General features: G+C 41.8%; 1 protein-coding gene across 1 annotated transcript in view; it reads left to right on the top strand.

Moving 5' to 3' along the window:
• Nucleotides 1-25,083, top strand: part of TENM1 (teneurin transmembrane protein 1) — a 349,960-nt gene extending 324,877 nt beyond the window's left edge. Inside the window, exons 27-33 of the mRNA XM_075162386.1 lie at nt 2,274-2,446; nt 4,785-5,020; nt 11,145-11,441; nt 15,570-15,957; nt 16,636-17,856; nt 18,347-18,489; nt 19,962-25,083. Of these exons, the coding sequence (XP_075018487.1) occupies nt 2,274-2,446; nt 4,785-5,020; nt 11,145-11,441; nt 15,570-15,957; nt 16,636-17,856; nt 18,347-18,489; nt 19,962-20,720 (3,217 nt within the window). The 3' untranslated portion in view covers nt 20,721-25,083. The remainder of the gene's footprint in view (nt 1-2,273; nt 2,447-4,784; nt 5,021-11,144; nt 11,442-15,569; nt 15,958-16,635; nt 17,857-18,346; nt 18,490-19,961) is intronic.
• Nucleotides 25,084-25,900: the final 817 nt, after the last annotated feature.

Genomic DNA, 25,900 nt, shown 5'->3' with positions numbered 1-25,900 from the left:
CTACACATAGAAATGCAAATGGATTGTGAAGCTATATCCCCAATGTGTGTTTCAAGTATTGGTGAGCACTTCCTCATGTGAGTACTGAAATCAATGCAATTATTTGCATGATTAAATGGTCACTGACATGATTAACAGTGGCATAACTGGGCCCAAATTAACATTAAGAAATATGTCATGATTCTGCCCCTATTAGTATGTGTAGGACACTGCTCCGCCAGAATTGAGTCCCAGTGTGCTACTATTCATCGTGTGAAAGGTGGCAGAACCTGCCCTCGGAGGGTTGGGTTTCTTGGAGCAATCTGGAATAAAAAAACCCCTTTAGATGGTCATGCTGTGGAATCGTTACTGAGACACTATTCTGCACGTTCTCCTTGAAGTCAGTGGGACCATCTACATGAGTGAGAGTCCGTTGGCGTGTGCTCTAGTCTCACTATAATTCAGTACCGTAGCTGGCCAGCCATCCGGTAACAGTTTATTCCATTTCCAGCTACACAGGGCGTTTTGTATCTCATCAGCAGCACTATCGGCAGCAAAACTGGACCCTTAGCGAAGATGGATCCCGAGTCTTGCGCACAAGTACATTCCAATAAACTGGCTGCATTTATGCCATAAAAATGCATGATTTGGGGATTTTTCTATGGTACGGTAGAAAATCCAAATAACCTAGCAAGCTGTCCTATCTGTTTGATCAAGCAGTAAATGAAATATAACTGCCCAATGTTCATGGAGTTTTCTAATGATGAAAAGTAGTGATCTGAGCCAATTTTAATCGCTGGGTGTGGCACCCAGTCAACTTGCACAGAACCGGTGTAAGAGTGGAATGTAAATAAGTCGTATGATGTATGTCAGGGCAGTAGGAGGTGAAAGAGAGAGAAATTATATTGTGTTTAACATTTGATTAATTTATTTGTCAAAAAACACAAGATGGTCACTGCTTCATTCTCCAGTGTTTCATTTGAAATGAACAGCTGCTCTATTTTTCTTTCTCATATTGGGGGGAAGAGAAAAATTACTGATTTTTTTCACCAACAGTTCTTGTGACAGAAAGATTTTGTCTGGCTAATTAGGGGGAAATAAAGATCCCAAGGAAATGATGCCAGCACATTAAAGTGAAGGACATAGCCAGATCGTCTGCTGATGTGAATTGGAAGAGCTCCATTGGAGGCAGCAGAGCTTTGCCGGTTGATACACCAGCTGAGGATATGTTTTGTGAATGAGGGGAGACAGTTAATAAAACATGAAAACTTAATTATGCTTTCCTACCTGCACAACTAGGCTTCTATTTTATGAACATGAGTTGGTTTTACTCATGCAAATACACTCTGCAGTATCAGTGAGGTGTCTTGGATGAATAAAAATGTGTTAGCATCAATAAGGTTTTTAAGAGGAAAGGCATTAATATGAAACAATATCAAACCCCAAGCAATGTTGTGCATTGTTTTCCGTGTGAACCATCAGAAAGAACAAATAGATCTGTAGAACTGAAAAGACCTGTTAGAAACACTGCTCCAGAGCTTTTGAATTAATTATTGACTTTTTCATAACATGGCCCGATTCACATAAAGTACCTTAAATGAAAAGAATTTCTTTAGCACTGATGAAATTTAGGTGAACTGAAATGTGGTGCTCTAGATTCTGGTGTTGTTACTTGTGATGAGGAGTTCCTGCTGATTCGAGTAGGCCCATGGGAAACGTAACACAAGAGTAAAAACCATGTAGGCAACTTAATCGCTGCAGATTCCAATCTAATTTTATCGCTATTGTTACGCTTTAGATCTCCTTTTTAAATTCACCATTCATATTATGTACTTCACACATCAGTAACAAAAGGCAGTTTTTGAGTGTTGCAGAATTTAAGAATTGGTTTTATTTAAACTTACGGGTAAGAAAACGCCCTTTTGGGGGCGAGTTGGTTGCCTGAATGCCGAGTGACCTCCAGCGGCCGCCCTCCCATATCACATCCCAGCGGGTTAAACCCCGACCCTCTGTGCGCAGCGCTGAAACCTCTGGCAGAAGCTGAATGATGGAGGTAGCATCTCATACTATTCCCAGTTGCATTGTATCCAGCACCACTGAAAAAGAGTCCAAGCAGGAATTTGGATTAGGGAATGAATGCATTTTGAGTGAATAAATGGACCAATTCTTACCTTTTTACTTCTTGCACAGTGCTGACAATGCTTCTTACTTTTTTCCCTTTTTTTTTTCTTTTAGGAGTATCTACAAGACAATAGTGATGTATTTTCATGGCTCTTTAACATCATGTCTTGCAGGTATGACTCCGATGGCCATCTGACCAACGCGACCTTCCCAACTGGGGAAGTCAGCAGTTTCCACAGCGATGTTGAAAAACTGACGCGAGTGGAACTTGATACTTCAAACAGAGAGAATGTGATCACAGCCACAAACTTCTCAGCTACCTCTACAATATATACTTTAAAACAAGGTAATTAAAGCATTTCTGTTTTTTCTTCCCTAATCATTACCTTTCAAACCCTAGACATTATTGCATTCTTAACTGTTTGCCAAAAAAGATATTAGATTTTTTTCTTCCTTGCTTCAGTACAAATAGCTAGATACTACTTATAATTCTCCTGGGGTACCAATTAGAAACAAACCACAAGGGAATTCTTTTCCTCTTAGAAGAGTCCCATGAGTAGATTCTAGTTATTGAAATCTCTGATGTCTCCAGGCATGGAGAGAGATGACCCCATAGCACGTAAATGTGCTACTTTCTACTTCAGTATCTGGAGACTTAGACTGACCTGTAATACACTGCGCTTTGTTATTCTGAGGAATACTGCCCAGAAGAATGACATGCTCCACTGACGTTTTAGCACTGAAATGCCTTGTTTGGCCAATGCTGTGAATTCTTTCTGTGTCCCGGTGACAGTGCTTGTAAGAAGGAGAAAAGCATGACCCACCTCTGCTGGTGACTGCCTTGGGGGTGGGATTTTGACTCAATCCCTGTAGATACCACAGTATTTCCCTGGCAATATCATATCTGGAGAAGAAGAATTTATTCTCTGCCTAATGGAAGTGCCCCAGTGTCCTCCTCCAGATTTTGCAGATTCATCACCAAAGTTCTGGTTTTATGCAGTTTAATCGATCTGGGTTTTTTTCTCCTTGTTGATTTTTTTTGTTGTCAGTGGATTGTTCAGGCTTTGAGAGAGCAGGTGCTGGGAAATAGCTCTCTGATTTCCTTCCAGGTCTGCTATAGAAAAGCTTTGTAACTCTGAGCAAATCACAGGACTTTTCTTCCTCTCAGCTTTTGATCTATAAGAAAAAAATAAGAAGAACTCACCTCACAAGATACTCACTCATTCCTCTTCACTATTGCATTGCAGAGACAGCACTGAATAAGTGGAAATAATTATATTGTTGTGTCACCTGTTAGGCTTTGTCCACGTGACCCCATCTGCTTTCTGCTTCATCTACTGACTGCCTGATTGTATGTCTGTCTTTAAATCTGAAACTCCTCAAAGTTGGTATGTTACAAAATTCTGTTTCAGGAAAGTGCTAGCCCACTATGGGCGGTGCCAGAAACGGACAGTTATTATTATACCTATCGTATTTATGAATTCATATAATTTGCATGTTTCCACGTCTCTGTGAAACTATCACGAAGCACCCTGTGAACAACCAGTCAGACATGGTATCCTTACAGCTGAGTCACAAACTCCCTTTTAATGTAATGCCTCTTATCTTCACTTTCTGACATACCCAACTGCTTTCCACATGCTCACATCTCAAGAGCTGGACCCGTTACTTCTGTGTGGACCAGCTTGAAAAAAAGGATGCTTTTCATAGTCCCTAGCTGGTATGAATTCAGTTGCATTTAAGGGTGACTCTTCCACGTTGTCTCTTCGCCCTAAACATTCGGGCTCATGATGGAGTTGCCCCCTGGCAGCTGAGCCACAGTGACCTCCCGCATGCGTATCCCTCGCGGGACCAAATGCAGGGTGATGTGGCGCGGCTCTGCCCGCAGCGGAGGAGTTGCAGCGCCCAGGCAAGAGAAGGGGAGCGTGCAGTGGCTGTATGCCTTTGCATCCTTTCAGTGGAGGCCTGCTCTGGACCCTCCGCCTGCTTCTGGCAGTTTTGGGGAGGGGGAGGAGGCTGTGCTAGGTCATCCCAGCTGCCCCCAACAGCCCTCTGCGGCACAGTCCTGAGCCTCTGGAGCTGCTCGCTGTGCCACCGTTGCTGACCCATTCATTTTTCTGCCAACAACCGCTTCCCAGTGGGTCTCTGGCACCAGGCTGCAGGCTCGTGGCTGACCGTCACCGTGCCGCTACCCCAGGGTCCTGCTGCTAATGGGGAAGAGGAGGAGGCTTTAGTACGGTGACACAGGGAAGAGGGACAGAATGGGAGACTGGCCATCATCCTAGACATTTTGCAAACAGCTTTCATGCTTGACTTCAGATACTGACTGCAGTCGTTCAAGCAGTACGCTATCCTGTTAACAGATCCCAACGTGCTAAAATCATCAGAATATCGGTGGTCAAAACCCAGCCCATGGGTTTACATACTTTTAAGCTGAAAGCAAAAACTCTTTATTCCTGCTGCAGGAAACCTTCACAATGGAAACCATCAGGCCAAATGTAATAAAAAGCTCTTTGGACATGGGAAGGCCTGGAGGTTGCAGTTGCAAAAATCACAGTTGGTGTCTGTGCAGCTGCCTGTACCCTAGGGACAAACAAAGCCCTATCGCACCTAACTTTTGCTTCGTAAATCCAGAGATCTGAACTTTCCTCTGTTCCCTAATTTTGGTTGTTGTTTTTTGACAGATAACACGCAGAATATCTACCGGGTCAGCCCAGATGGGTCTCTGAGAGTCACCTTTGCCAGTGGAATGGAAATCACGCTTAACACGGAGCCTCATATTCTAGCAGGGGTTGTCAGCCCCACTTTAGGGAAGTGCAATATCTCCCTTCCTGGAGAGCATAACTCAAATCTCATTGAATGGAGGCAAAGGAGGGAGCAGACCAAAGGCAATATCTCCACGTTTGAGAGAAGGCTAAGGGTAAGGCTTCCTCTTGTGTAAAGTTCCCTTTGAAAGCTATTGAACTAAAATCATGTTGAAATGTTCTACTTTGTAAGAAGAAGCAATGGAAATTTTGTATCAACGGTGGGCCCCAGCCATGAATTTCAAAACCAAACTCCTCCAACAGTCGCAGGGATGTTTGATCTCTGTTTGATTTTGGTTGTGAGACTTGACAAGACATAATTACTTTTTTTCTTCCTCTTCTTTTTCAACCAAGAACTTAATTATGGCTTTGGAAGAAGCTGTGAGCAAAGGACGATGCGTAGTTACTCTGGCACAGCAGCAGAGTTGGAGCCACATTTTGCTTCTCTCAGATCTATTGACCCTCTTTCTTCTGGGGGAAATAACAAGTGCCAGCCTCCGCCTGGGGCAGAGGGTCTCACAGGGCACTTGGGTGGCCCGGCCAGGGCCTTTCCTGCAGGCCAGAGGGATGTAGAGCCTCCCTGTGTATCCAGACAGGCTGGGTATTCTGCCCTCTACCACACGCTCTCAAACCCCCTCACTCCCTCTGGCTGGGTTACACTATGGCTCTAATAAATAATTACTTTAACATTGCATCCATGGTTTAATTTTATCTGTGAGGAGAACTCACAGATTACAATGACAGATGGTCAACAGTCAGCATTTAATTAGCTAACACTAAGGCTCAAAGAGACTGCTACCTTGCAGAACCATTTTTTTTTACGAAATCAGTTCTGTTTTTCACATCAATGCTCCTTAAAATGCCTGTACCAGTAGTACGACTGGGAATTTTGGCCTTAAAAATACTGCATTATTAATTACAATCTTTCTGGGTAGGTGTTATCTCTGAAGGTACATCTGTTAGCTCTGAAAATACAGAGACGGTTATTAAAATCTCTGGATTGTCTTTTGGTTATGAGATACTATATCTTTTTTAAAAGTCTATCTTCTGTTTGGTTTTCAACTGCTCTGATCAATCAAAAACACAAGACTTGGATGACCGGCCGGACTGGCCGCTGCATGTGAAACACCTGTTTGAAAGGACTTCTTGCAGATTTGACGGTCACAGTTACTTTATTAGGATCTTGCAAGCGGGGAAAAGCGTCATTTAGTTTTTCTTGCCTGTCTTCTGACTGCCTCCTCTCTAGCATAGTGCGAGTCCTCATAGCCCTGTCTGGGGAGGCAGCTGAACTTATTGCAGTGACAAACGTGTGTTAAGATGGCAGGATCCAAACTATGACCTCCGTGGCTCACGTTACCTAATCAGTTGATTTTTGTGTGATTTTGTGCTTAAATACCTGCACGGCACATTTTTCTTTAAGGATCTTATGTAGTAAAATCTTAAACGGAAAGGATGTAGTCAGTCATCTACTCTGCTTACATTGCCAGGGCCAAGTTGTTCATGACAGTTATATTTAATGTAAGTACTTCATCCTGCACAGTTTTCCTATTATGCCGTTTATATTTTCTATTGTTGAAATTGATTGCAGGTTCTTTTAACTCATTTTCACTTGCTTCTGCATGATCCTTAATATTGCCTGCCAAAAAAGGGAGGAAATTCACAAATTGGTCAGGATTAAATGGATTCTGGCTGGAGGCATAAAATGTTCATTGAAATACTGCAACACTGAAGGTGTCCAGAGCTCGGCTGATTGACCTGCCTCTGGATCAGTCTGTTGGTGCATAGAACCACTCGTGTACTCCTCCTTCACCTTCATCCAGTGAGAGGATGGAAGGGGAAGGTGAAGTGTAAGAACAATTTTGATGTGCTGCACTCTTATATTCTCTGTCCTTCCAAAAGTATCCACTAGCATCACAGCAGTTGACCATTGGGTTGTTATTTCTGTAAACTGTGTCTTTTTATACCTACCCAAGATCAAGGGGGCTTATGGATTGTCCCTGTCTACTCAGAAGGACAAGTCAGCTGCCTGTATTACCATGTTTTCCCCTCCCTTGACTGTACTGTGCTCTAGGACCACCTGGCTGAGGGCTGTCAGGGCAAGGCTGGAGGGAACCTGGTGGGATAGCACATTAAATGAGGATTTGGTAGTGGAAAGGGGGAGAAATACTCTCCGCATAGGATACACCAGGTAAATAGACACAGGAGAAAGGGACAAATGGACTATCGAGGCTGTTACTGCCAGTGAGGAGGACTTTGGAGGATAGGTGAGCTAAATGGGTCCTGGAGTTCAGCTTAGCACTGAGAAGTTTGCATGGGATGCTGATGGAGTGGGGAGTCAGTGGAGGTGGAAGGAGCTGGAACAGTGCAGCTGGCGAGGAGGGCAAAGGAGCGGCAGAATTTACCCAGAGACAGCTATCTTTCCTTGGTGATTAAAGGAAATATGCAGGACAGCAGGAGCAAAAATGCCATCATACAGTGTGTTTGAAGCAGTAACCCCAAATAATGAAAGGGATTTAGGGCTTACTGTTGACAGGTCCTTGAGTACTGCTGGGAAAAAAAAATGCAGCATCGTTAGAAGCCCTTATGCTGGATGAGGTTCTGGTGAGACCTTCTGAAAACTTCTGGTGTGTTATTTTAAAAAGAAAGTTTTTAAACACTTAATATGCCATGACTGGCATAATAGGAAGTGAGTTAGAAAGCTTGCAATGTAGGGCAGAAAGAACTATGCTGAACTTTGAAAATATATGTAAAGCAAAGCTCTGGGGATTGGACCAGTTCGCAATGGAAATGAACAGACTTGCAGGAGCCCTCAGTTAAAGAAAAAAAACAGCACAATGGAAGAGTTTTCTGAGGAAAGGAAAAAAGCATAGAAATGAAGTTTAAAGATGTTACTTAGAGATCAGTCCTGATACCCTCATTTAAACGAACAGCTTTGAGTGCCAAGAGGTATAAATTAGAAGGCAGGTAAAGGATGACCTAGTTGAGAAGAAGAAAGCTTTGCCTTCTCTGCCTGCTCCTAACATTTTTAATTCTTAATCGCAATTAGCAACCATGTCACTCTATTAGTGTTATTTCCAGTTTTGGAAAGAGGCCACTGTTAGCACGTTCTGAATAGTTCTGTAATGTTGTGTTTTAAAAAGTGGGATTTTTGCATGGTGCGAATTCCCTGCTCTAGAAATAGAGCAGAAGTGAGTAAGTTAACTGAAATGCTAGAACAGGCTTCTAACTTTATCTCGGTATCTAAATCAATGTGGGAAACAGGAATTAATCACAGGTTTCCTTTAAGTGCAGAACTGCCTGCCCTGGCGCTTCCTGAAAGTATATAAAACAGTCTGTAGGCATGTACGCATTTTATATTAATAATAAATCTATGTACAATCAGGCATTTTAACATCAATCTTAATCTAGCAAGACTTCTTTTTTATCAATTGAACTGCTATTTTAATTGACTTCTAAAAATGAAGCAAAGGCTGTTGTTAAAACCAATGAGCATGATGCATAGTAATATACTGATTAGAATGCAGCTCTGTTCCCTCCTGTTTTTTGCATAACTTAGAGGAACTTGGCATTGGATGCAGTCCAGGTTTTATAACTGAATATCTACGAAATTGAAAATTAAATGCTTGGCCAGTCTTACTTATTTTTGCTTTTTTTTTTTTTTCTTCTAATAACAAAAAAGGAAGTAACTTACTGGCCTCAATTCAAAAGTCCTGCAGATACAGGCTTTGACAGCTATGTTTATTATTGCATTTAGCAAATGATCTCCCTTTATTTACCAGCCTTACAGCAAGTTCTCATGGTAGGACCAAATCCTCTGCCAGTTTGTATCAGCTTACGTTGACTCAAATCAAAACGGAATTGACTCAAATCAGGCAAGGAAATAATACAATCATCTCATCTGATTTACACATTGTAGACAGTTTAGGTTTGAGAATGAAAGTCAAGAGAAGTGCACATTTATGCAATTATTTACACTGCAAAATTTCTAGCTATAAAACTAACGGAAGTACAGTCAACAAATGTTTAAAAATATATAATAAATATATCTTTTTAGGCCCTGCTAACACTATTACTGAAGTCAACTGAATTTTCTCCCCATTTTCATCAGCTGAAATTCTGACCTGACATTGCTTTCAGAAACCAGTTGTCCCTGACTTGTAACAGAGCCCGTGAGCTCCAGCCTCTGACAGGGGCTCCTTACTGCATTGTATGTAGGAGGAGTTGTCTTTAAGAAGCCACTGGGATTTGAAATCAGCTTTTCCGTGACAACGTTGAAATGAAGCCTGCTACCCATGTATCGTCCTGTCTTGCCTTGAGAAGGGTGTTAAATTTAACTTAAATCTAATATAAGAAAGTAAACAAATGAGACATAAAATGAGACATAAAATGTGTTAAATTTAACTTAAATCTAATATAAGAAAGTAAACAAATGAGACATAAAATGTGAAATATAAGGGAAGTAATGGCATCCACCTAAACCTTATTTTAACTCTGTGAGCTTTCAAATACTGCTGCTATCCACTTCGCTGCTAATTCTGCCTCTGTTTGGTTTCCATTCTTATTTCTTGTATCGTCCCTGAAATTTAGATTGCAAGCAATTTGTATTCAAGACTTTCCTTTCTCCTAACTGCATTCTACAAAAATAATAATAATAATAGCAATAAGAACATTAAATATGTACATAGACAGTAAATGAATATGAGCCAGGGTGTATCCCCTGCTTGCTTATCAGCTATTTTACCACCAAGAGGATTTGTTTTCAGAAATTGCAAGAAGTTTGCAAAGAAATATATTATAATAAACTTAATCCATCAGACTGTATACAGGCAAATATAGTTGAACTGAACATCACATTTTACTTGGGCTCCTTAACTATCGTTAGAGCATAAATTGTAATAGTTACAGCAGTCTACAGGGGTATATAGGTATTTTATAGCTATTGTAAATGAACACTATTAAAGTTAGACATGTGTGTATATAAAACCCCAGGAATGGTAGTTGAAGAAAGAACACCTGCTTCTTCTAGATTTTCAAATTATTTTGTATCTAAAAACAGAAAAGGGAAAGAAAAAAAATGTTCTTTCTAATCACTGCCACCATATGATCACAGCTTGAATTATTAAACAGGTATTCTTAACCATTTACTTTTCGGCTACGCCTCCAGGACTCAGCGAGGAGCAAGCACTGTGCTGTGCACTGTGCGAACACCTGCACTGACATAGTCTCTGCTGTAAGGAATTTATTAATTGGAATAGATTAATACAAGTGATTAGATAAAATGCAGTAGATTAATACAATGAGCGCATTGAGCATTGATCTGAAAAAGACAAGTCAATGAAAAATGTCTTATGGGTCCCTAAATTATATCTCTGATTTAAATGGAGTTTAATAGTGATTGCCCAGTGACTGAATGATGTAAGGAGGAAGATGATGCAAGCATATATATAAGAATATATTTTGTCTTCATGTATCTGGCTCAGCTTTGAACTTGATTTCAAACTGAGAATTGGGCTGCCCCTCTCCATTTTCCTGTTGGACCATAAATGTTAACAGATCGTAGCACGGTCCCTTTGTTAGTCTGTCGGACGCAGTGAGTTTAAGAAATGTTGCAGGTCCAAATGTGGTGAGAGAGCTGCAACACGGATTACGGCTGACAGCAGGCACCGCTGCCGCTGGCTTTCATGAGCTCTGGGAGCGGGGTGGTTTTGTGAAGAAGTATGAGGATGCTGGTGAGCGGGGTCTTCGGGAGCTGCAAGCACAGCTCCTCCCTTTGCAGCGTCGGTATGCGACCTGGCGTGGGCTATCCCAGAGCAGCAGCCGACCTGTCAACATTGACGGAGCTTAAGAGAGAGGATGTGAGATGGGATATCTGTGTTAAGTTGTGGGCTTAACTACACATCTTTGGCTGGAATCAAAAAGCCCGTCCACAGAGAGATGAAAGTTGAGAAGAAAGAAGGAAAACTTAGGAAGAGGTGAGAGCAGAGGTGAGGGTTTAGCACATGGAAATAGGAAGCATCCTGTAATGCAAAGTATAATAACACTGAATGCAAGCAGCATTTTGTTTCTTGGTCCTCCGGTTTCTCATCTGAATATTTTTCTATTTTCTTGTCTTTAAAAAGGTCTAAATTCTCCATCATAATGTTAAACCATTGCACATTTTGATTAGAGCTGATACAGAAATATTGTGTTGTGTGTAATTAAGATGCACTGTTTTCTTACCTTACTGTGCTTTGTGTTTAGGCCCACAACAGAAACCTGCTCTCCATTGATTTCGATCATGTCACCAGAACAGGAAAGATTTATGATGATCATCGAAAATTCACTCTTCGGATTATGTATGACCAGACAGGACGCCCAATTTTATGGTCACCCATCAGCAAGTACAATGAGGTCAATATCACTTATTCACATTCTGGATTGGTCACCTATATCCAAAGAGGAACCTGGACTGAGAAAATGGAGTATGATCCAAGTGGGAACATAATTTCCAGAACATGGGCAGATGGTAAAATATGGAGTTACACATATTTAGAAAAGGTAAATCATTTAAAAAGTGGATTGTTGTACCAAGGCAAAAATATTTGTTTTGATATAGATATTATATTGTGAACTATGTTATAATGCTACCTCTTGCAAGAGTATTTAAGACCTTTTAAACAGAAAATGCATACAGTTACATAAGTAGATAAAAATGTCTCTGGACATTCTTAGACCTACATGTCACCCGTTCAAACCTGCCATAGTTAGTTCTGAAGAAAGTTATCAGCACCTCAGATTTGTTTAATGGGTAGGTAAAAATGACTTCTTAGTCTCAGTCCGAGTTCAAGAGAACAAAGGATACTCTCACTGCTGAAAAACATGTTGCTACTCTATGTAACATAGTCAAAAATATAACAGTCACTGAAAGGGAACTTTTTGCTTCCCACAGACACAGTTCTTTTAAGCCAAAATTATGAGGCAGTGAGTACAAGCTTGCACCTATTCAGTGCTGCGCTGTAAAAAAGGGATTGATCCTGTGAGGAGACAGATTACTTCAGTATTTATGGGGGCCATTTGGGGGGGGAACATTAATATGAAATGAGTTACTGCTCTGCCTTTATAGTGACTTCATGTCTAAATTGCCTGAGTATAGCAATTTTCATTTATGTCTGTAGGGAAATTGGGAAATGGTAATGGTCACAAAATGGGGGAATAAGTGTTGTGCAGACTAAGGAAGAACAGCATCTCCTTCACCTTTAGAAGCATCTCATTTGGTCTTGTCTCTCAAAAGCAAAAAGCCCATCTCTATTTTTAAAGCTTTCAGAACTTAGTGTGAAATTGTATTCAAACAGCATCCTTTTAACCTTTTTTTTCAAATAGCAACATTTTGGACTATCCGACATACCCTGAGTTTGCAGAACATTTTCTCTGAACAGGGAAAGGCTAGGAGGGGGCAGGTGAGGTAAGACTGATAAGGGGGTATTACACGCAGGAAATCCAATGACTTTCAAGTTATTTCTATATTAAAAAGTTCCAAATGTGTACTTTTAAGATAAACTTTGCTGTACTGATTTTGAACGTATTTAAACTTGATCCTCAAAAAACTTAAACCTAACCCAGAGAAACAAATGATTTAGACTGGAGAATGCACAAAAATGTGATTCCTTCCTCGTCTGCATGCAGTACGGTTCTTGTATGTGTTAAGAAGATTGGCAAACCCTAGAAGCTTCAGTCGCTTGGTTCAGATAAATTTGTCAGGGCTTCTTTTGTCTGTATGCTCTTCTGCAAATTGCAAGTAAACGGGCATTTAGTACAGCTTTCAAATATTTGGGTAATGTGCCTTTTGGAGGAATCTTTTTTTTTTCTTCGGGCCTAATGGACCGTAATTTTGGAAAGATGTATGCTTGTTACCTTTCCAAAGCACTTTGCCTGTTCTTAGTTTATGATAAGCTTATAAATAAATTCATATAACTTAAAACTGTTCTGGAATTCTACACAAGGGGCCAGATCCTCATCTTGTAGAAGCAAATGGCAAAAGCTTACTGGTTCAGGTAGCAGCAGGCTTGGGTTATGCTGTAACTTGTCATGAAAATTATTGAAAGTCATACACACCATGGACATAATCTCCCAGCTATTTAATGTACTTTCCTCACTGTTTGTTCCTTGTGCCAAAGAAAGATGAATTCATTGTCAAAATTGGACATTGAAGTATCATTTTGTGGCTCCATTAAAGTCAATAACTCACTGTGTTAATTATGTAATGATTGCTAAAGGTTGTCTGAAACCTCATAAGACCCAACGATTCCTTTTATCAAAAAATCAATTATATAGTTCACTTCCAATTCATAGTTATGTAATTCTTCATTTTTTAGCACTTGATGAGTTAATTGTACATCCTCAAAAATCTCTACCCCTTCCCAAATGACCTCCAATAATTCAGGGTTTAAAAAGCACTATGATAGTAGAACTGTAAATAATTTTTACTGATGAGATTCAGTTTCTCTTGTTTTGGGCACTTTCCTCGATTAGTTAATGGTGTTATAAAATCTCCTGAATTCTCCAAGCTTGCTTCCGAAATCCTGCCGCTTACCACAGACAAAATAGATGAGCGGTTGCGTGTGTATGTTGGACAGAAATGACATCTAGTGGTGGTGCTCAGCATTTCTCTGTGTTCCCAGTAGAGCCCAAGTAATTGCCATTGGCTGTTTGTCTGGCTATACCATGCGGCATCAATCATTACGTGGTTGACCAGGCTCTGGTTGCTTTTATAAAATGACACCTTTTGGATGTTTTATGAGCTACCCTCTGAAATCCTTTAAAACAATTAGAACCCAATTTGTGCAAAGAGTTGAAAAATCTATTGTAATATTATTAGGATGAATTGGGAATTAATTTTTTTTCTCTTTATGGTATCCTCTAATAGGCTAGAGAGGATACTAAGTCTCCAACCCTTGTACTGTCTATCCTTTTACTATCTTGGACAAAAGTGGAAAAGCCACAAAGTGCTGTAAAAATGGCACACAGGGGCACTAAAGTTATATTAGAGATGTTTCTGATCTTGTTATTCATACGCTGTCAACGGCAGACAGCTTAAAAACAGGCCCGGGAGCAGTATATAGAGAGAGGCGTCACATCAGTGCTAGGAGAGAGTTCAGCCAGTGGTTTACTGCAGACGGGGGACTCCTGACTGAAGGTGAAAACAAAATAAACACTCTGCGTGTTAGAAATGCTTGGCAGGCCAGCAATAAAGCGATCAGAAAGAGCTCGGTGCACAGGTCCGTCGTCACCTGTTGGCAGAGGATAACTTGCGAGTGGCATATGTTGGTGCGCGCTGGCTCGTGTGCGGGTGACAGATGTCCTTCATCAAGGGCAGGAAGAAACACACCTTGGGAGGCTGGGGGTGCAGAGGGGGTGGCCAAGGCTTAGCCTGACTTTGGTCCTTGGAATAAGCACTCGGGTTATTTGTCAGAGCAGAGTGGCTCAGGGCCAATGTTACTTCACACGTTGCAGGGCTGAGCTCTCAGTGTTTTCTTCCCAGAGAAGATTTTTGAGCTTAGAGGGAAAAAAAGCCTTTTTTTCCTGATTTCTTTCCCCAATGCTCTATGAAAAAGCAGCCACACTGTTCCTCATAAGACTTTGTTTTGCATGATGTCTCAATCGTGCAGAAGCCTGACAAATTTGCTTCTGTGCTTGTTCGGTGTGGGCTGTGGGCTAAGAACTGTGAGTGTCAGCGCCCCAGCTCAGCTCAGACAGCGTGGCCAGGGCGTGCAGTGCCCTGGGCCGGCCAAGCCGCTTGCTGGAGCTGGGGGAAGGCTACCAAGTTCCCCCATACATTTTCACTCTGTGTTTTCATTATGCTTGTTTCAACAGGGACAGTTTACCAGTGGGCTTGTGCTCTGTGACACCGTGACTTTGCACGTGACTGGTGAAAAGGTTTACAGAACCCAAACTTTAAATTTGCACAGAAAAGTGTCTGCCATGCTTGCACGTTCATCTGCCAGACAAACAAATCAGATTTCATTGACCAGTCACAATTAACCAACACAGGGCAAATATCAAGTACCTGTGTAGAAATTATATTCTTTGTAAACATTAAAAAACAAAGAGAGAAGTAGTCAAACCAAAGAACCTGCAGACTATTTTCATCCATCTGCAAGCATGGAGATACTATGACCTCTGGGGCAATGTGCATTTAATGGAAGACATACAGAATAAGGGGTAGGTGTGTGATAGAGAGATGCAGAGTGCCCATAAAAGCTAAACATCTTGAACACACCACTGAAAGTTCCCCCTTTCCACCTGCCCTAGAAACATCTGCTGGTGCAGATGCTCTGCCTGTGTGTGAGGAAGAGGTTCCCTCTGGTTTTGCTTCCTGGGAGGATGACCTAAATACTTCAAAGCAACATAGCAAGTCAGCATGAGACTGAAATGCTACTGAGAACCACATCTGCCTTCCAGTTTGGAGGTCCTTACCTCTAGACTTACTATTATTCTCCTCCTGTTTTGTACCACCTTGCTGGCCAGGTCTCCTGGAGCTGAAAGCTTCACTTGGAATTGTACAGACAGTAAGAGCAAACTACAAGAGCGGATGATTGTTTCAGCGTTTCCTTAACCTTCAGGCACTCACTAGATGAATAATCATTTGCTTGATCAGCCACTTATACTGCCATTCCTGTTTGATTGCAGTCCGTGATGCTCCTGTTGCACAGCCAGCGCCGCTACATCTTTGAGTACGACCAGTCCGACTACCTGCTCTCGGTCACCATGCCGAGCATGGTGCGCCACGCCTTGCAAACCATGCTGTCCGTCGGGTACTACCGCAACATCTATACCCCTCCGGACAGCAGTGCGGCTTTCGTACAGGACGTCACCAGAGACGGTCGGCTTCTGCAAACATTATATCCTGGGACAGGACGCAGAGTCCTGTACAAATACACCAAACAGTCCCGACTCTCCGAGATTCTTTATGATACTACTCAAGTCACGTTCACCTACGAGGAATCTTCTGGGGTTATTAAAACAATACATTTAATGCATGATGGGTTCATCTGTACCATCAGATACAGGCAAACAGGTTTGTGTAACTGTCACTACTTTGCTAAAGTTTTTGGCCCTGATCCTGGACTTACCTGGCATGAAATGCCATTATTTTTATGTCTACAAGTTCTTATATTTTATGTTTCTATAGAAAAATATGTTTGTATATCTCTCTGTCGGTGTCCATAGGCATATATAGCTGTCCCATTTGAAATACAGTTTTCTTTTTATTGCTTGGTATGGAATAGCTCTTACAATGTTTGATTGTTTTTATTCCACTGTGTGGATATTTGCTAAATACTAAATCAAGTTGTTTTATTGTTTGTATTTTCAAGTTTCCCTGTTTATACCATAATACAGCATAAATTCAAAAAGGCTGTTTATATGAGGAAGGAAATCACCACGTAAAATAATTCAGTTTAGAATTATCTTGTAAGTAAATAGAAATCATAATTATGAATAAAATAGCATTCATTTAAATGAATGTTAATAAAATATAAATATTTTGTTGAGCAAGCATTGATAAAGGTTTGTGAGAGAATAATCTAACATATTCTTAGTTAATGGTATTTTCTGAGACAGTGAAGTAGCAATAAGGCTTAAGGGTGTATTTGAGTTCATCGCCTGTCTGTGCTAGATCTGTAGAGTAGGTATACTGTGGACATCATTCATTATTTTTCTTGCCTTTCTTCTTTCCCCTATTTGTTTTGGACAGGTCCGCTTATTGGTCGCCAAATCTTCAGGTTTAGTGAAGAAGGCCTTGTAAATGCCAGATTTGACTACAGCTATAACAACTTCCGTGTCACGAGCATGCAGGCCATGATAAACGAGACGCCTCTTCCCATAGATCTGTACCGTTACGTCGATGTTTCTGGCAGGACTGAACAATTTGGAAAATTCAGTGTAATTAATTACGATTTAAACCAAGTTATAACCACGACTGTGATGAAACACACCAAAATTTTTAGTGCCAATGGTCAAGTGATTGAAGTACAATATGAAATTCTCAAGTCTATCGCTTACTGGATGACCATCCAATATGATAACATGGGTCGTATGGTGATCTGCGATATACGCGTAGGTGTAGATGCCAATATAACAAGATATTTTTATGAATATGATGCTGACGGTCAACTTCAGACTGTGTCTGTGAATGATAAAACCCAGTGGCGCTACAGCTATGACCTTAATGGCAACATCAACTTGCTGAGCCATGGAAACAGTGCGCGCCTCACTCCTCTGAGATACGATCTGAGAGATCGCATTACCAGACTTGGAGAAATTCAATATAAAATGGACGAAGATGGTTTTCTCAGGCAAAGAGGCAATGAGATCTTTGAGTACAACTCTAACGGTCTGCTGAACAAAGCGTACAACAAAGTGTCCGGCTGGACTGTGCAATACTGTTACGATGGTCTTGGAAGACGAGTTGCAAGCAAGTCAAGCCTAGGACAACACTTGCAGTTCTTCTACGCTGATCTCTCCAACCCAATAAGAGTTACTCACTTGTACAATCATACTAGCTCGGAAATAACATCCCTATATTACGATCTTCAAGGTCATCTCATTGCAATGGAATTAAGCAGTGGAGAAGAATATTATGTTGCTTGTGATAACACTGGAACACCTCTAGCTGTATTTAGCAGTCGGGGCCAAGTCATAAAAGAAATTTTGTACACCCCATATGGAGAGATCTACCAGGACACTAATCCAGATTTCCAGGTTATCATTGGTTTTCATGGAGGGCTCTATGATTCTCTTACTAAATTAGTTCATCTGGGTCAGCGGGACTATGATGTCATTGCTGGTCGGTGGACGACACCAAATCATCATGTATGGAAACACCTGAATGCTGTCCCACAACCATTTAATCTCTACTCATTTGAAAATAATTACCCAGTTGGCAGAATCCAAGATGTTGCTAAGTATACGACAGGTAAAAGTAACATGTTTCTCATGAAAATACAACTTTTGATCAAATTCTGGTACGGATTCAAGACTCCAGAAATCTTCTGCATGTATCTAAAGTTACTATTTGGCTCTAATCTTACATATATTAAAGTCATTTCTTTAATAGGTAACATCTTAGTGAGCTCGATCTGTTTTCCATAGCCTTTATAGTAACCAAGAAAATAATTAATAGTTGTTTCTGCTGCTTTTCTAAGTGCTAAAATTAGGGGAAGAACAGAGGCAGCTTAATTGGAATTTTTTCTATTATAAATACATAGAAGGTACACTATTGATTTGAGTATAGCTATGCTTTGTAATCAAATAATTTGTTTGCTACAATAGATGCTGTAACCAGTACTGAAAACATAAATTGATGTGAAATCGTTATTTCTGCATAGCTGGGATTTCTGCAGACTACCCTCACTTTTTTTAGGATTTATGTGCCTTATTGCCAGCATCCTTTTCTTGTTTTGTAGACATTGGAAGTTGGCTAGAGCTGTTTGGTTTCCAGTTGCACAACGTACTACCCGGATTCCCAAAACCAGAAATAGAAGCTTTGGAGACAACATACGAACTTCTACAGCTTCAAACAAAAACGCAAGAGTGGGATCCTGGAAAGGTTAGCAAAAACTCTGTTCTGCTGCTTCAAATACTAAATGAAGGAATTTGATTAGAAAATATTGGGGACCAAGGAAACAATGTGACTGTGTCTTTCAACATAATAGGCAAGGCAAACAGTCTAACAATGCTAGAAACTTTAATGTTGTCACATTATGTACAGGCATCAGAGCGGAGGAGAGTTTTAAGGAGAAGCTTTTAGGAACACAGTGAAGAAACTTTGCAGCTGTTTACAGAGAAACCATTCAAATTTGTGGGGCAGGATAGACAAAAGGATAAAGGTGTTTGACTGAAAATTGAAAAAGCTACAAAAAATAAATAATAAGTTAAATAAGAAGTTAAAACCACAGATTTTTCATCTTTGTTAGCAAAGATGCCACAAAAGATGCAAAATCACTGAGGGTATAAACAGCTTTACAAGTCTGTAACTCTGCATAATTACTGCAGGAAAAGAGAAATGTTGCTATGGAGGGAATCTGTAAAACTCAATCTTGTTCCAGGGCTTATTTTCAGTAAAGAAGAGCCATGCAGCAGCTAGCAGGGTCTAGCAATCAATGTAACTGCAACAGGACCAACTACCGATATTCTGAGCAGGTGTTCGTGTTTTGCGTTTGACCATGCGAGCATCTGTTAACAAAGAATTACGATTTTGCAAAGATGAGAGAGAAAAGATGCCTTTCCTCTAATGTAGTCAGGAAAAGGAAGAATAAAGCGTTGTGAGTTCGTGTTAGTAGCATTTAACATGCTGCTTTTCCCATGCACAAATGACTGCACAACGTGCAGAGGGCTGTAGGGTCAGAGCTCCTTCCAGGTGTAGGAGCGTGTCCCTGTAAAATTGTCATTGAGATATTAAAGAAGCTATTACAAAGGCACAGAAAAAGTGTAGTGATAAGTGTAGTGTTAAAAGACAAATAGATGGTTGGAGTGAGGTTTTTTTAGCCTCAATGGGGAGCAAGATCTACAGATCTGATGTACTTGCGTGGTTCCTATTGTTCTAGTGTCTTGAGACCTTCACAGCCTGCTTTCCTTAAAGAATGGGCTGTGAAATCTGTTACTGCTATTTTACAGAAGACGTAATTAGACACACAGAGACTAAGCATAGAATCACGTGAAAGAGCACAGCTTTGAGTTCAGGTTTCCCCACGCCTAAGAGTCAAAAGACCAGCCAGTAGAGTAACAATTCAAGGGGAGGGGAGGGGGAGAAGAAAAAAGAAGAATAAATATGAAAATAGCATTTGTGATAAACACGTTTTCCATTTGTTTTCTAGAAACGAAAGAGTCCAAGAGACAGAAAGCCATACCTTAGGCGATTAGAAAGCATGCGCATATACCCAGGCTCTGTAGATGTGCACGATATTTTCCAAACAAATTGAAGATCCATTCTAAGCAATTAAGAGATCAGTAGGGTCTGTGAGACACTATAATGAACTGCAAGATGCCTCACCTGCAAACTATCGGTATTTTCTTTTCCAGACTATCCTTGGTATTCAGTGTGAGCTACAAAAGCAACTCCGAAACTTCATATCCTTGGATCAACTTCCTATGACACCCAGGTATAGCGATGGCAAGTGCTATGAGGGAGTGAGGCAACCGAGATTTGCAGCTATCCCTTCAGTATTCGGAAAAGGCATCAAATTCGCTATAAAGGATGGTATAGTGACAGCTGACATTATAGGCGTGGCTAACGAGGACAGCCGGCGCATTGCTGCCATCCTCAACAACGCTCACTATCTGGAGAACCTGCATTTCACCATAGAGGGCCGAGACACGCATTACTTCATCAAGCTGGGGTCTTTGGAAGAAGATTTGGTCCTAATCGGCAACACCGGAGGACGACGCATCTTGGAGAACGGCGTCAACGTCACAGTGTCGCAGATGACTTCTGTGATCAACGGGAGGACTAGACGCTTTGCTGACATCCAGCTCCAGCACGGCGCGCTGTGCTTCAACGTTCGCTACGGAACGACGGTGGAGGAAGAAAAGAACCATGTCTTGGAGGTAGCCAGGCAGAGAGCCGTGGCTCAGGCCTGGACTAAGGAGCAGAGGCGGCTGCAGGAGGGGGAAGAAGGTATTAGGGCATGGACAGACGGAGAGAAACAGCAGCTTTTAAGCACTGGGCGGGTACAGGGCTACGATGGATATTTTGTTTTATCTGTGGAGCAGTATCTCGAACTTTCTGACAGTGCCAATAACATTCACTTTATGAGACAGAGTGAAATAGGCAGAAGGTAACAAAGAAAATCTCTGCCTTTGCGTCACCAAAGACTGCCTGTTTTTAAACGTAAAATGGTTTATTGTATTGGTTTTTCTAGATCAGAACTCTGTATATATAAATATAGAGGAAAAAACATATCCAACTGCCTTTAAATGTGACAGAAGATGGTATTTTAATATTGTTCGTTTAACTCTTTGAGAGATGACAGTGACGATTTTTAGTTCTTGTGTGGCAGTATTCAAAAATTTCAGAAGCAGCGTCCTGACAGCTGAGCAGCGCGACCTGCGCGCGAGGTGCCCGGGGTGACGCCGCACATCCCTGCGGGGTAGGGGGGAGCGCAGCGTGCTCTGCCTTCTTCTAAAGAAACACGACTTTTTTGTTGTTGTTGATTTAATATTTCACCAATTAGTTAAAGGTTACAGAGCCTGATTCTGCAACCCGTGTTTACTGGGTAGTTTTTATCCCGGTGAGATCTCCCGTAAGTTCAAGGGATTGCGTACAGAAACCAGGCTGTGATGGGAACTCCGTAGTTGCTCACCAACCCCGCACGTGTCATTCCTCACAGCTATGATCTAAGGGATTTTCTAACCTGGGAAACCCGACTTGTATTGGAAAGGCTGTCCCGTACGGCCTTCAGCTTTGCTGGGCCGTAGCCACCTCTCGGCCGCGCGGCGACGAACGCCACGTTGCGTCTGCTTTTGCAGGTGGGGGCCTGTCTCCCGAGGTTTCCCTCGGCACTGGGTTGTGCCGGGTGGCCCCGCGCTGCTGGGCATCAGCCAGGCGTCAGGGGTGGCCAAAGAAGGGCTGTGCGAGCACCGCAGGCGACAGGAGCCGCTCCGCTGGCATCAGCGTGCTCCAGGCTGGGCTTTAACCCGGCGCGGTTGGGACAACCCTCGTTAGCCAGCTGGGAGGGCGCACACGGTGCAGTAACAACAAGCCGTGCAGGATCGGTCCTGTCCGTAGTCGCTGGGCCAGGACTCGTCTGTTCACAGAGCATTTGGAAACTGCAGTGTTGTTGGGTTTAGGCATCGTGTTCTTTTCATCTCGAATTAATAATCCTGCTGTATTACTCATTTTTTCGAGTCTGAAGAAGATTGTTGGGTTGGGAGTTGATGAACCTAAGTGTGGATAGTAAATATGTTGATAAACGTAGAACATTTTGGGGATGACTCTTCACTTTTCAGCTCAATATCTAGAGCACATAGAAAAGCATTATATTGCATGGGCAGAAATTCTTATTTCCCAAGGTATCATGCGCTGCTGGCACAGTTATTTCATAGCAGAGTAGGTGATCCTTCTTTCAACTTGTCCTTTTTAAAAGACCTGATTATCGGGAGGGGAGGGCACACGGGGGGGGATGGGTAAGCAGATTTCCTTTATTGACTTTCAGAGGGAGCTAGAAGTCTTGTTATAGAGCCTGTGTATCCGTAACAGTGATGTTATTGCTCATTTCTTTCAAAACAGACATAGTAAATATATTGAAACAATTTCTGCTCATATTTACTGAAGCCAACAAAGTGCTTTCTTTGTCTGTCTTCCTTTCTTTCCAGTTTTCTTTTTTCCCTTGTTTTTGGGCAAGTGGAGCAGACTGTACCAAAGTTAGCGATGAGCCTGAACCGGCACCTGAGACCCGAACCCCCCGGGGTTTGGACTCAGGTCTCAGCCTCACACCGTTAGCGTCTCTTCCCAGACTCCTTCCGCTCCCCCGGGAGCCAGCGCAGCTTTGGGGGTGCAGGATCAGGCCGAGCGAGAGCCTGGTCCTTAAAACCACCCCCGACTCCCCAGCCAGGGGGAACTGTGGACCAAAATTTGCACAAACACATTTTGAGCGGGCTCATCGTTAACTAATGTACAGAATTGGGAGCTGACAACATCCAGGTTTGACAGCTCCGATTGCCGTAATTTTCCATACAATCATGGAGAATTTGAATACCTCCACACCAGCCTAAAAATGGACCTTCAAATCCTTGAGCCTCTAATACGCTTTTAATCAACAGAAGAATAATTTATGAATTGTATATAGAGAGTGCATTCATAAACGTGATGACGTATTTTATCACTGATCCGAGATGTCAATATTAGAGTCTATTTTACTTATATTTTAAGCAATTATACTTTTTTGCAATTCACTAATGAGGTATCATTTTCAAACCGCTTTAAATATCCATTATAAACAAATATTTGAAGCTATTAGAATTACCTTGAACTGTGCATTTCTAGTATGTAATACATATTTAGTTAGCTTGTGCCTTTAGTTTCTTAAAGTTCTATTTGTATTATATGCAGGAAATGCACTTTGTATTACCTACAGCTGTGTTTTTTAATACTGCCTTGATTACTGTTGTTCTCATATTATGCCAAAAGGTCAAAGAGTGAAATGTGTTACGAGTTTGTCGCTGAAAGTGGATTTGGCATTTTCCCAGTTCCTGGGTGCAGTCTAAGGTACATTTTTGAACAATATTTCTTATGAGATTATGGATGTATAAAGAATCACATGACATTACATGGCCCGGTTACAAAAGCAAAACAATGCCTTCATCGTAACAGTTTCAGAAATTTGGGAAACTAAATAAAAATGTCGTGTTGAGATGACAGTACTAAAGAAACGAGTTATTACTGAAGGAGCACTGGAGACTGGAGTCGTAGCTACACGTGGGCCAGCCAGCAGTGGTTCGTGAGAACTATAACAAACAAATAGCTTTGGACCATCTTGTTCATGAACAACCTCAGATGGAGGCAGGGAATAGTTCAGTCTCCATTTTTTTTCCTAGTAGTTAGACCAATTTCTCAGTGCTGTTTTTTGTATTTTTTCTTTTTCTTTTTTTTTTTTTTATTTTGCACTATAGCCTAGAGACCCAAATGAGAAAAAGCAAAAAAGAAAAATAATGGCATGGAAATTTATACTGTTATTTAGATCAGATAATTTGATGCTAGCATTCTGCACTGCAAACAAGGTTCTGAAAGTGGAAAAAATAAAATAAAAAATAAAATAAAATAAAATAAAATAAAAACCACTATTGCACACTATCCTGTAGCAAATACCTACCATGAGAAATACGTGCTATATTTTTTATGACAGCCAAACAAATAGTGTGTACAAGTAAGGTTTCCTTTGCTTTCATATTTATTTAGCAAATCTAGAACATTTCAAAGGTATAAATATATATATATAGATATCTATGTAGAACATAGCCAAATAACTATATATGAACAGGTCAATGTGCATCTCGATATACACATCCTCGCTGTTCGGGTCGAGCTCCTCTCAGCTGTGCCCCAGCCTCTCCCCCTGGCCGGGGCGCTCCCCAAGCTCTGCCCTCCCAGCCCGGCGCTCCCCTGCCCGCCGAGCCCCCGCTCCGCCCGCGGCCGGGGCCGGGCTTACGGAGCAGCAGCTTTTCCAAGGTGATCAATGGCGATGCGTGCTGCTGGAAGCCAAAGGTTCCGAAGGGGAGGTTGAGGCGGAGGAGCTCCTGTTTTAGCCTGAGCAAAAAGAGATCGACAGATCCCTGGCAGGGTGGTAGCTTCCTGGGGGGGATTCGCCCTAGCGCGGCTGATCCAACGCGGCGACACTCAGATCGGGCTGCTGCCGACAGCCGTAAGGGTTTTCCCTGTCAAACGCTGACTGTTATTTAAACCCATCCTTGAAACAAAACATTACCAGGTCGAACGCGCCCTGACTGTCAGAGGAATCGCTTCTCGGCAGAAACTGGGAACGGTGGAGTCGGACTCGCTGTGGATTTGTCCGGGCATTTGTCACCTGCCATTATTTGTCTAAGGAAATGTGTTTGACAATTTCCAGTTTTTCCTTAGATCTCGTGGTGGACTTTAGCCTTTTAATAAATGTTAGTATATCAGATCGTGTCCTTGACAGTATTTTACTTGTATGAACCATGATAAAACATTAAAATCTTCATACTCTTCAGGCAGAAGTGTCAATAAACGAGAAAGAGAAGCATAGCATACGATATATGTCAAAGTAACGTTCCTTTTTAGCTTTCTCATCAACAGTAAAAATGTTTACAATGTATGCCAAGATCTTCAGTTTCTGTCTAACACCAGTTAGAGGTTCTGATCTTAACAGAAATTGTGTTATAATGGCCTCAGCCTCGTTGCTAGGAAACAATAGATCCCAATTTTTTTATTCCTGCTCTAACTCCTGTGCTGAATAGTGACTGGATACTGTACAGGTTTATGTTATATGGCTGCAGTTAAATGGTCTGATGCATTTTGCTCTGGGTTTCAGACCAGAAGCATGCATTTTCTACAAGAACATCCCAGCAACACGCTGTAAATATTAAAAGTTAATATATTATGTGTCGATATTTGAAAAAGAAAGTACTTTGACTATTTCATTTTTAAAAAATAAAGGTGCAAACTGATGGTGTGTGCTGTTGTCTTTGTTTACACCATGTATTTGGGATATTCTGGTCGTGTCGGTAGAAGGTGCTTCCATACAGCTAAATGAGGGCTTCAGACAATATTGGTTGATTCAAAAGTTGGGGGACAGGGGGTTGCTGGCAAGATTTAATTTTACTTCTGATTCACCAAAGTTCATGCATACAAGTGCAGGTTTCACTGCAGGTGAAATCACAGCCAGTTTCTGTGCACAGGTTATTACATTTCATCAGAACAAATGTGAGAGAGAAAAAAATTCTGCTAAATGCCTTTGCACTCCCGAGAACTGAGTGGGCGAAGTCAACGGTGGTGGTAGGGGCCGAGGAGCAGAGTTTAAGTACCTGCACGTTCTGCAGAGCTGCCTCAAATAGATGATGATGAATGACTGTGTGTATCAAAAGTATGCGCGTGTGGAAAAAAAAAGCCCAGCTCATGCAGCAGAGAGGAGGAGACAGTGAACCGGAGGGGCAGAAGGTGTGTTTAAGGCTAAAGGAAAGGTTATGTGGTGAAAAACAGATTGGAGCAGCTGGGCTGGGCAATAACCCAGCATGAGGGCTGAGCCTGAAGAGCTGCGTTGGATGGATAAGAAGGAAGCGAGGCCAAAGGGGTGCTCTGGTAGAAAAGAGAAGAAAGCCGGCCTGGGAGACGGTAGTGACTTAGTGCTGCAGGAGGTCTCCCAGGCCTCCTAAGGGGAGGGCTTAGCGGAAGCAAAACCAGAGCTGTGGCAGGATTAGTTGCTGCAGAGGAGCGGCGTTGCCTTTGCTGGGGAGAAGGCAGAGCAGGGAGGGCCGGGGACGCAGAG

The sequence above is a fragment of the Calonectris borealis genome, chromosome 13 (genome assembly GCF_964195595.1).
Source record: "Calonectris borealis chromosome 13, bCalBor7.hap1.2, whole genome shotgun sequence".
In the NCBI taxonomy this organism is placed as follows: Eukaryota; Metazoa; Chordata; class Aves; order Procellariiformes; family Procellariidae; genus Calonectris; species Calonectris borealis.
The sequence above is the reverse complement of the archived record's forward strand: the minus strand, read 5'-3'. Positions and strand labels throughout refer to the sequence as shown.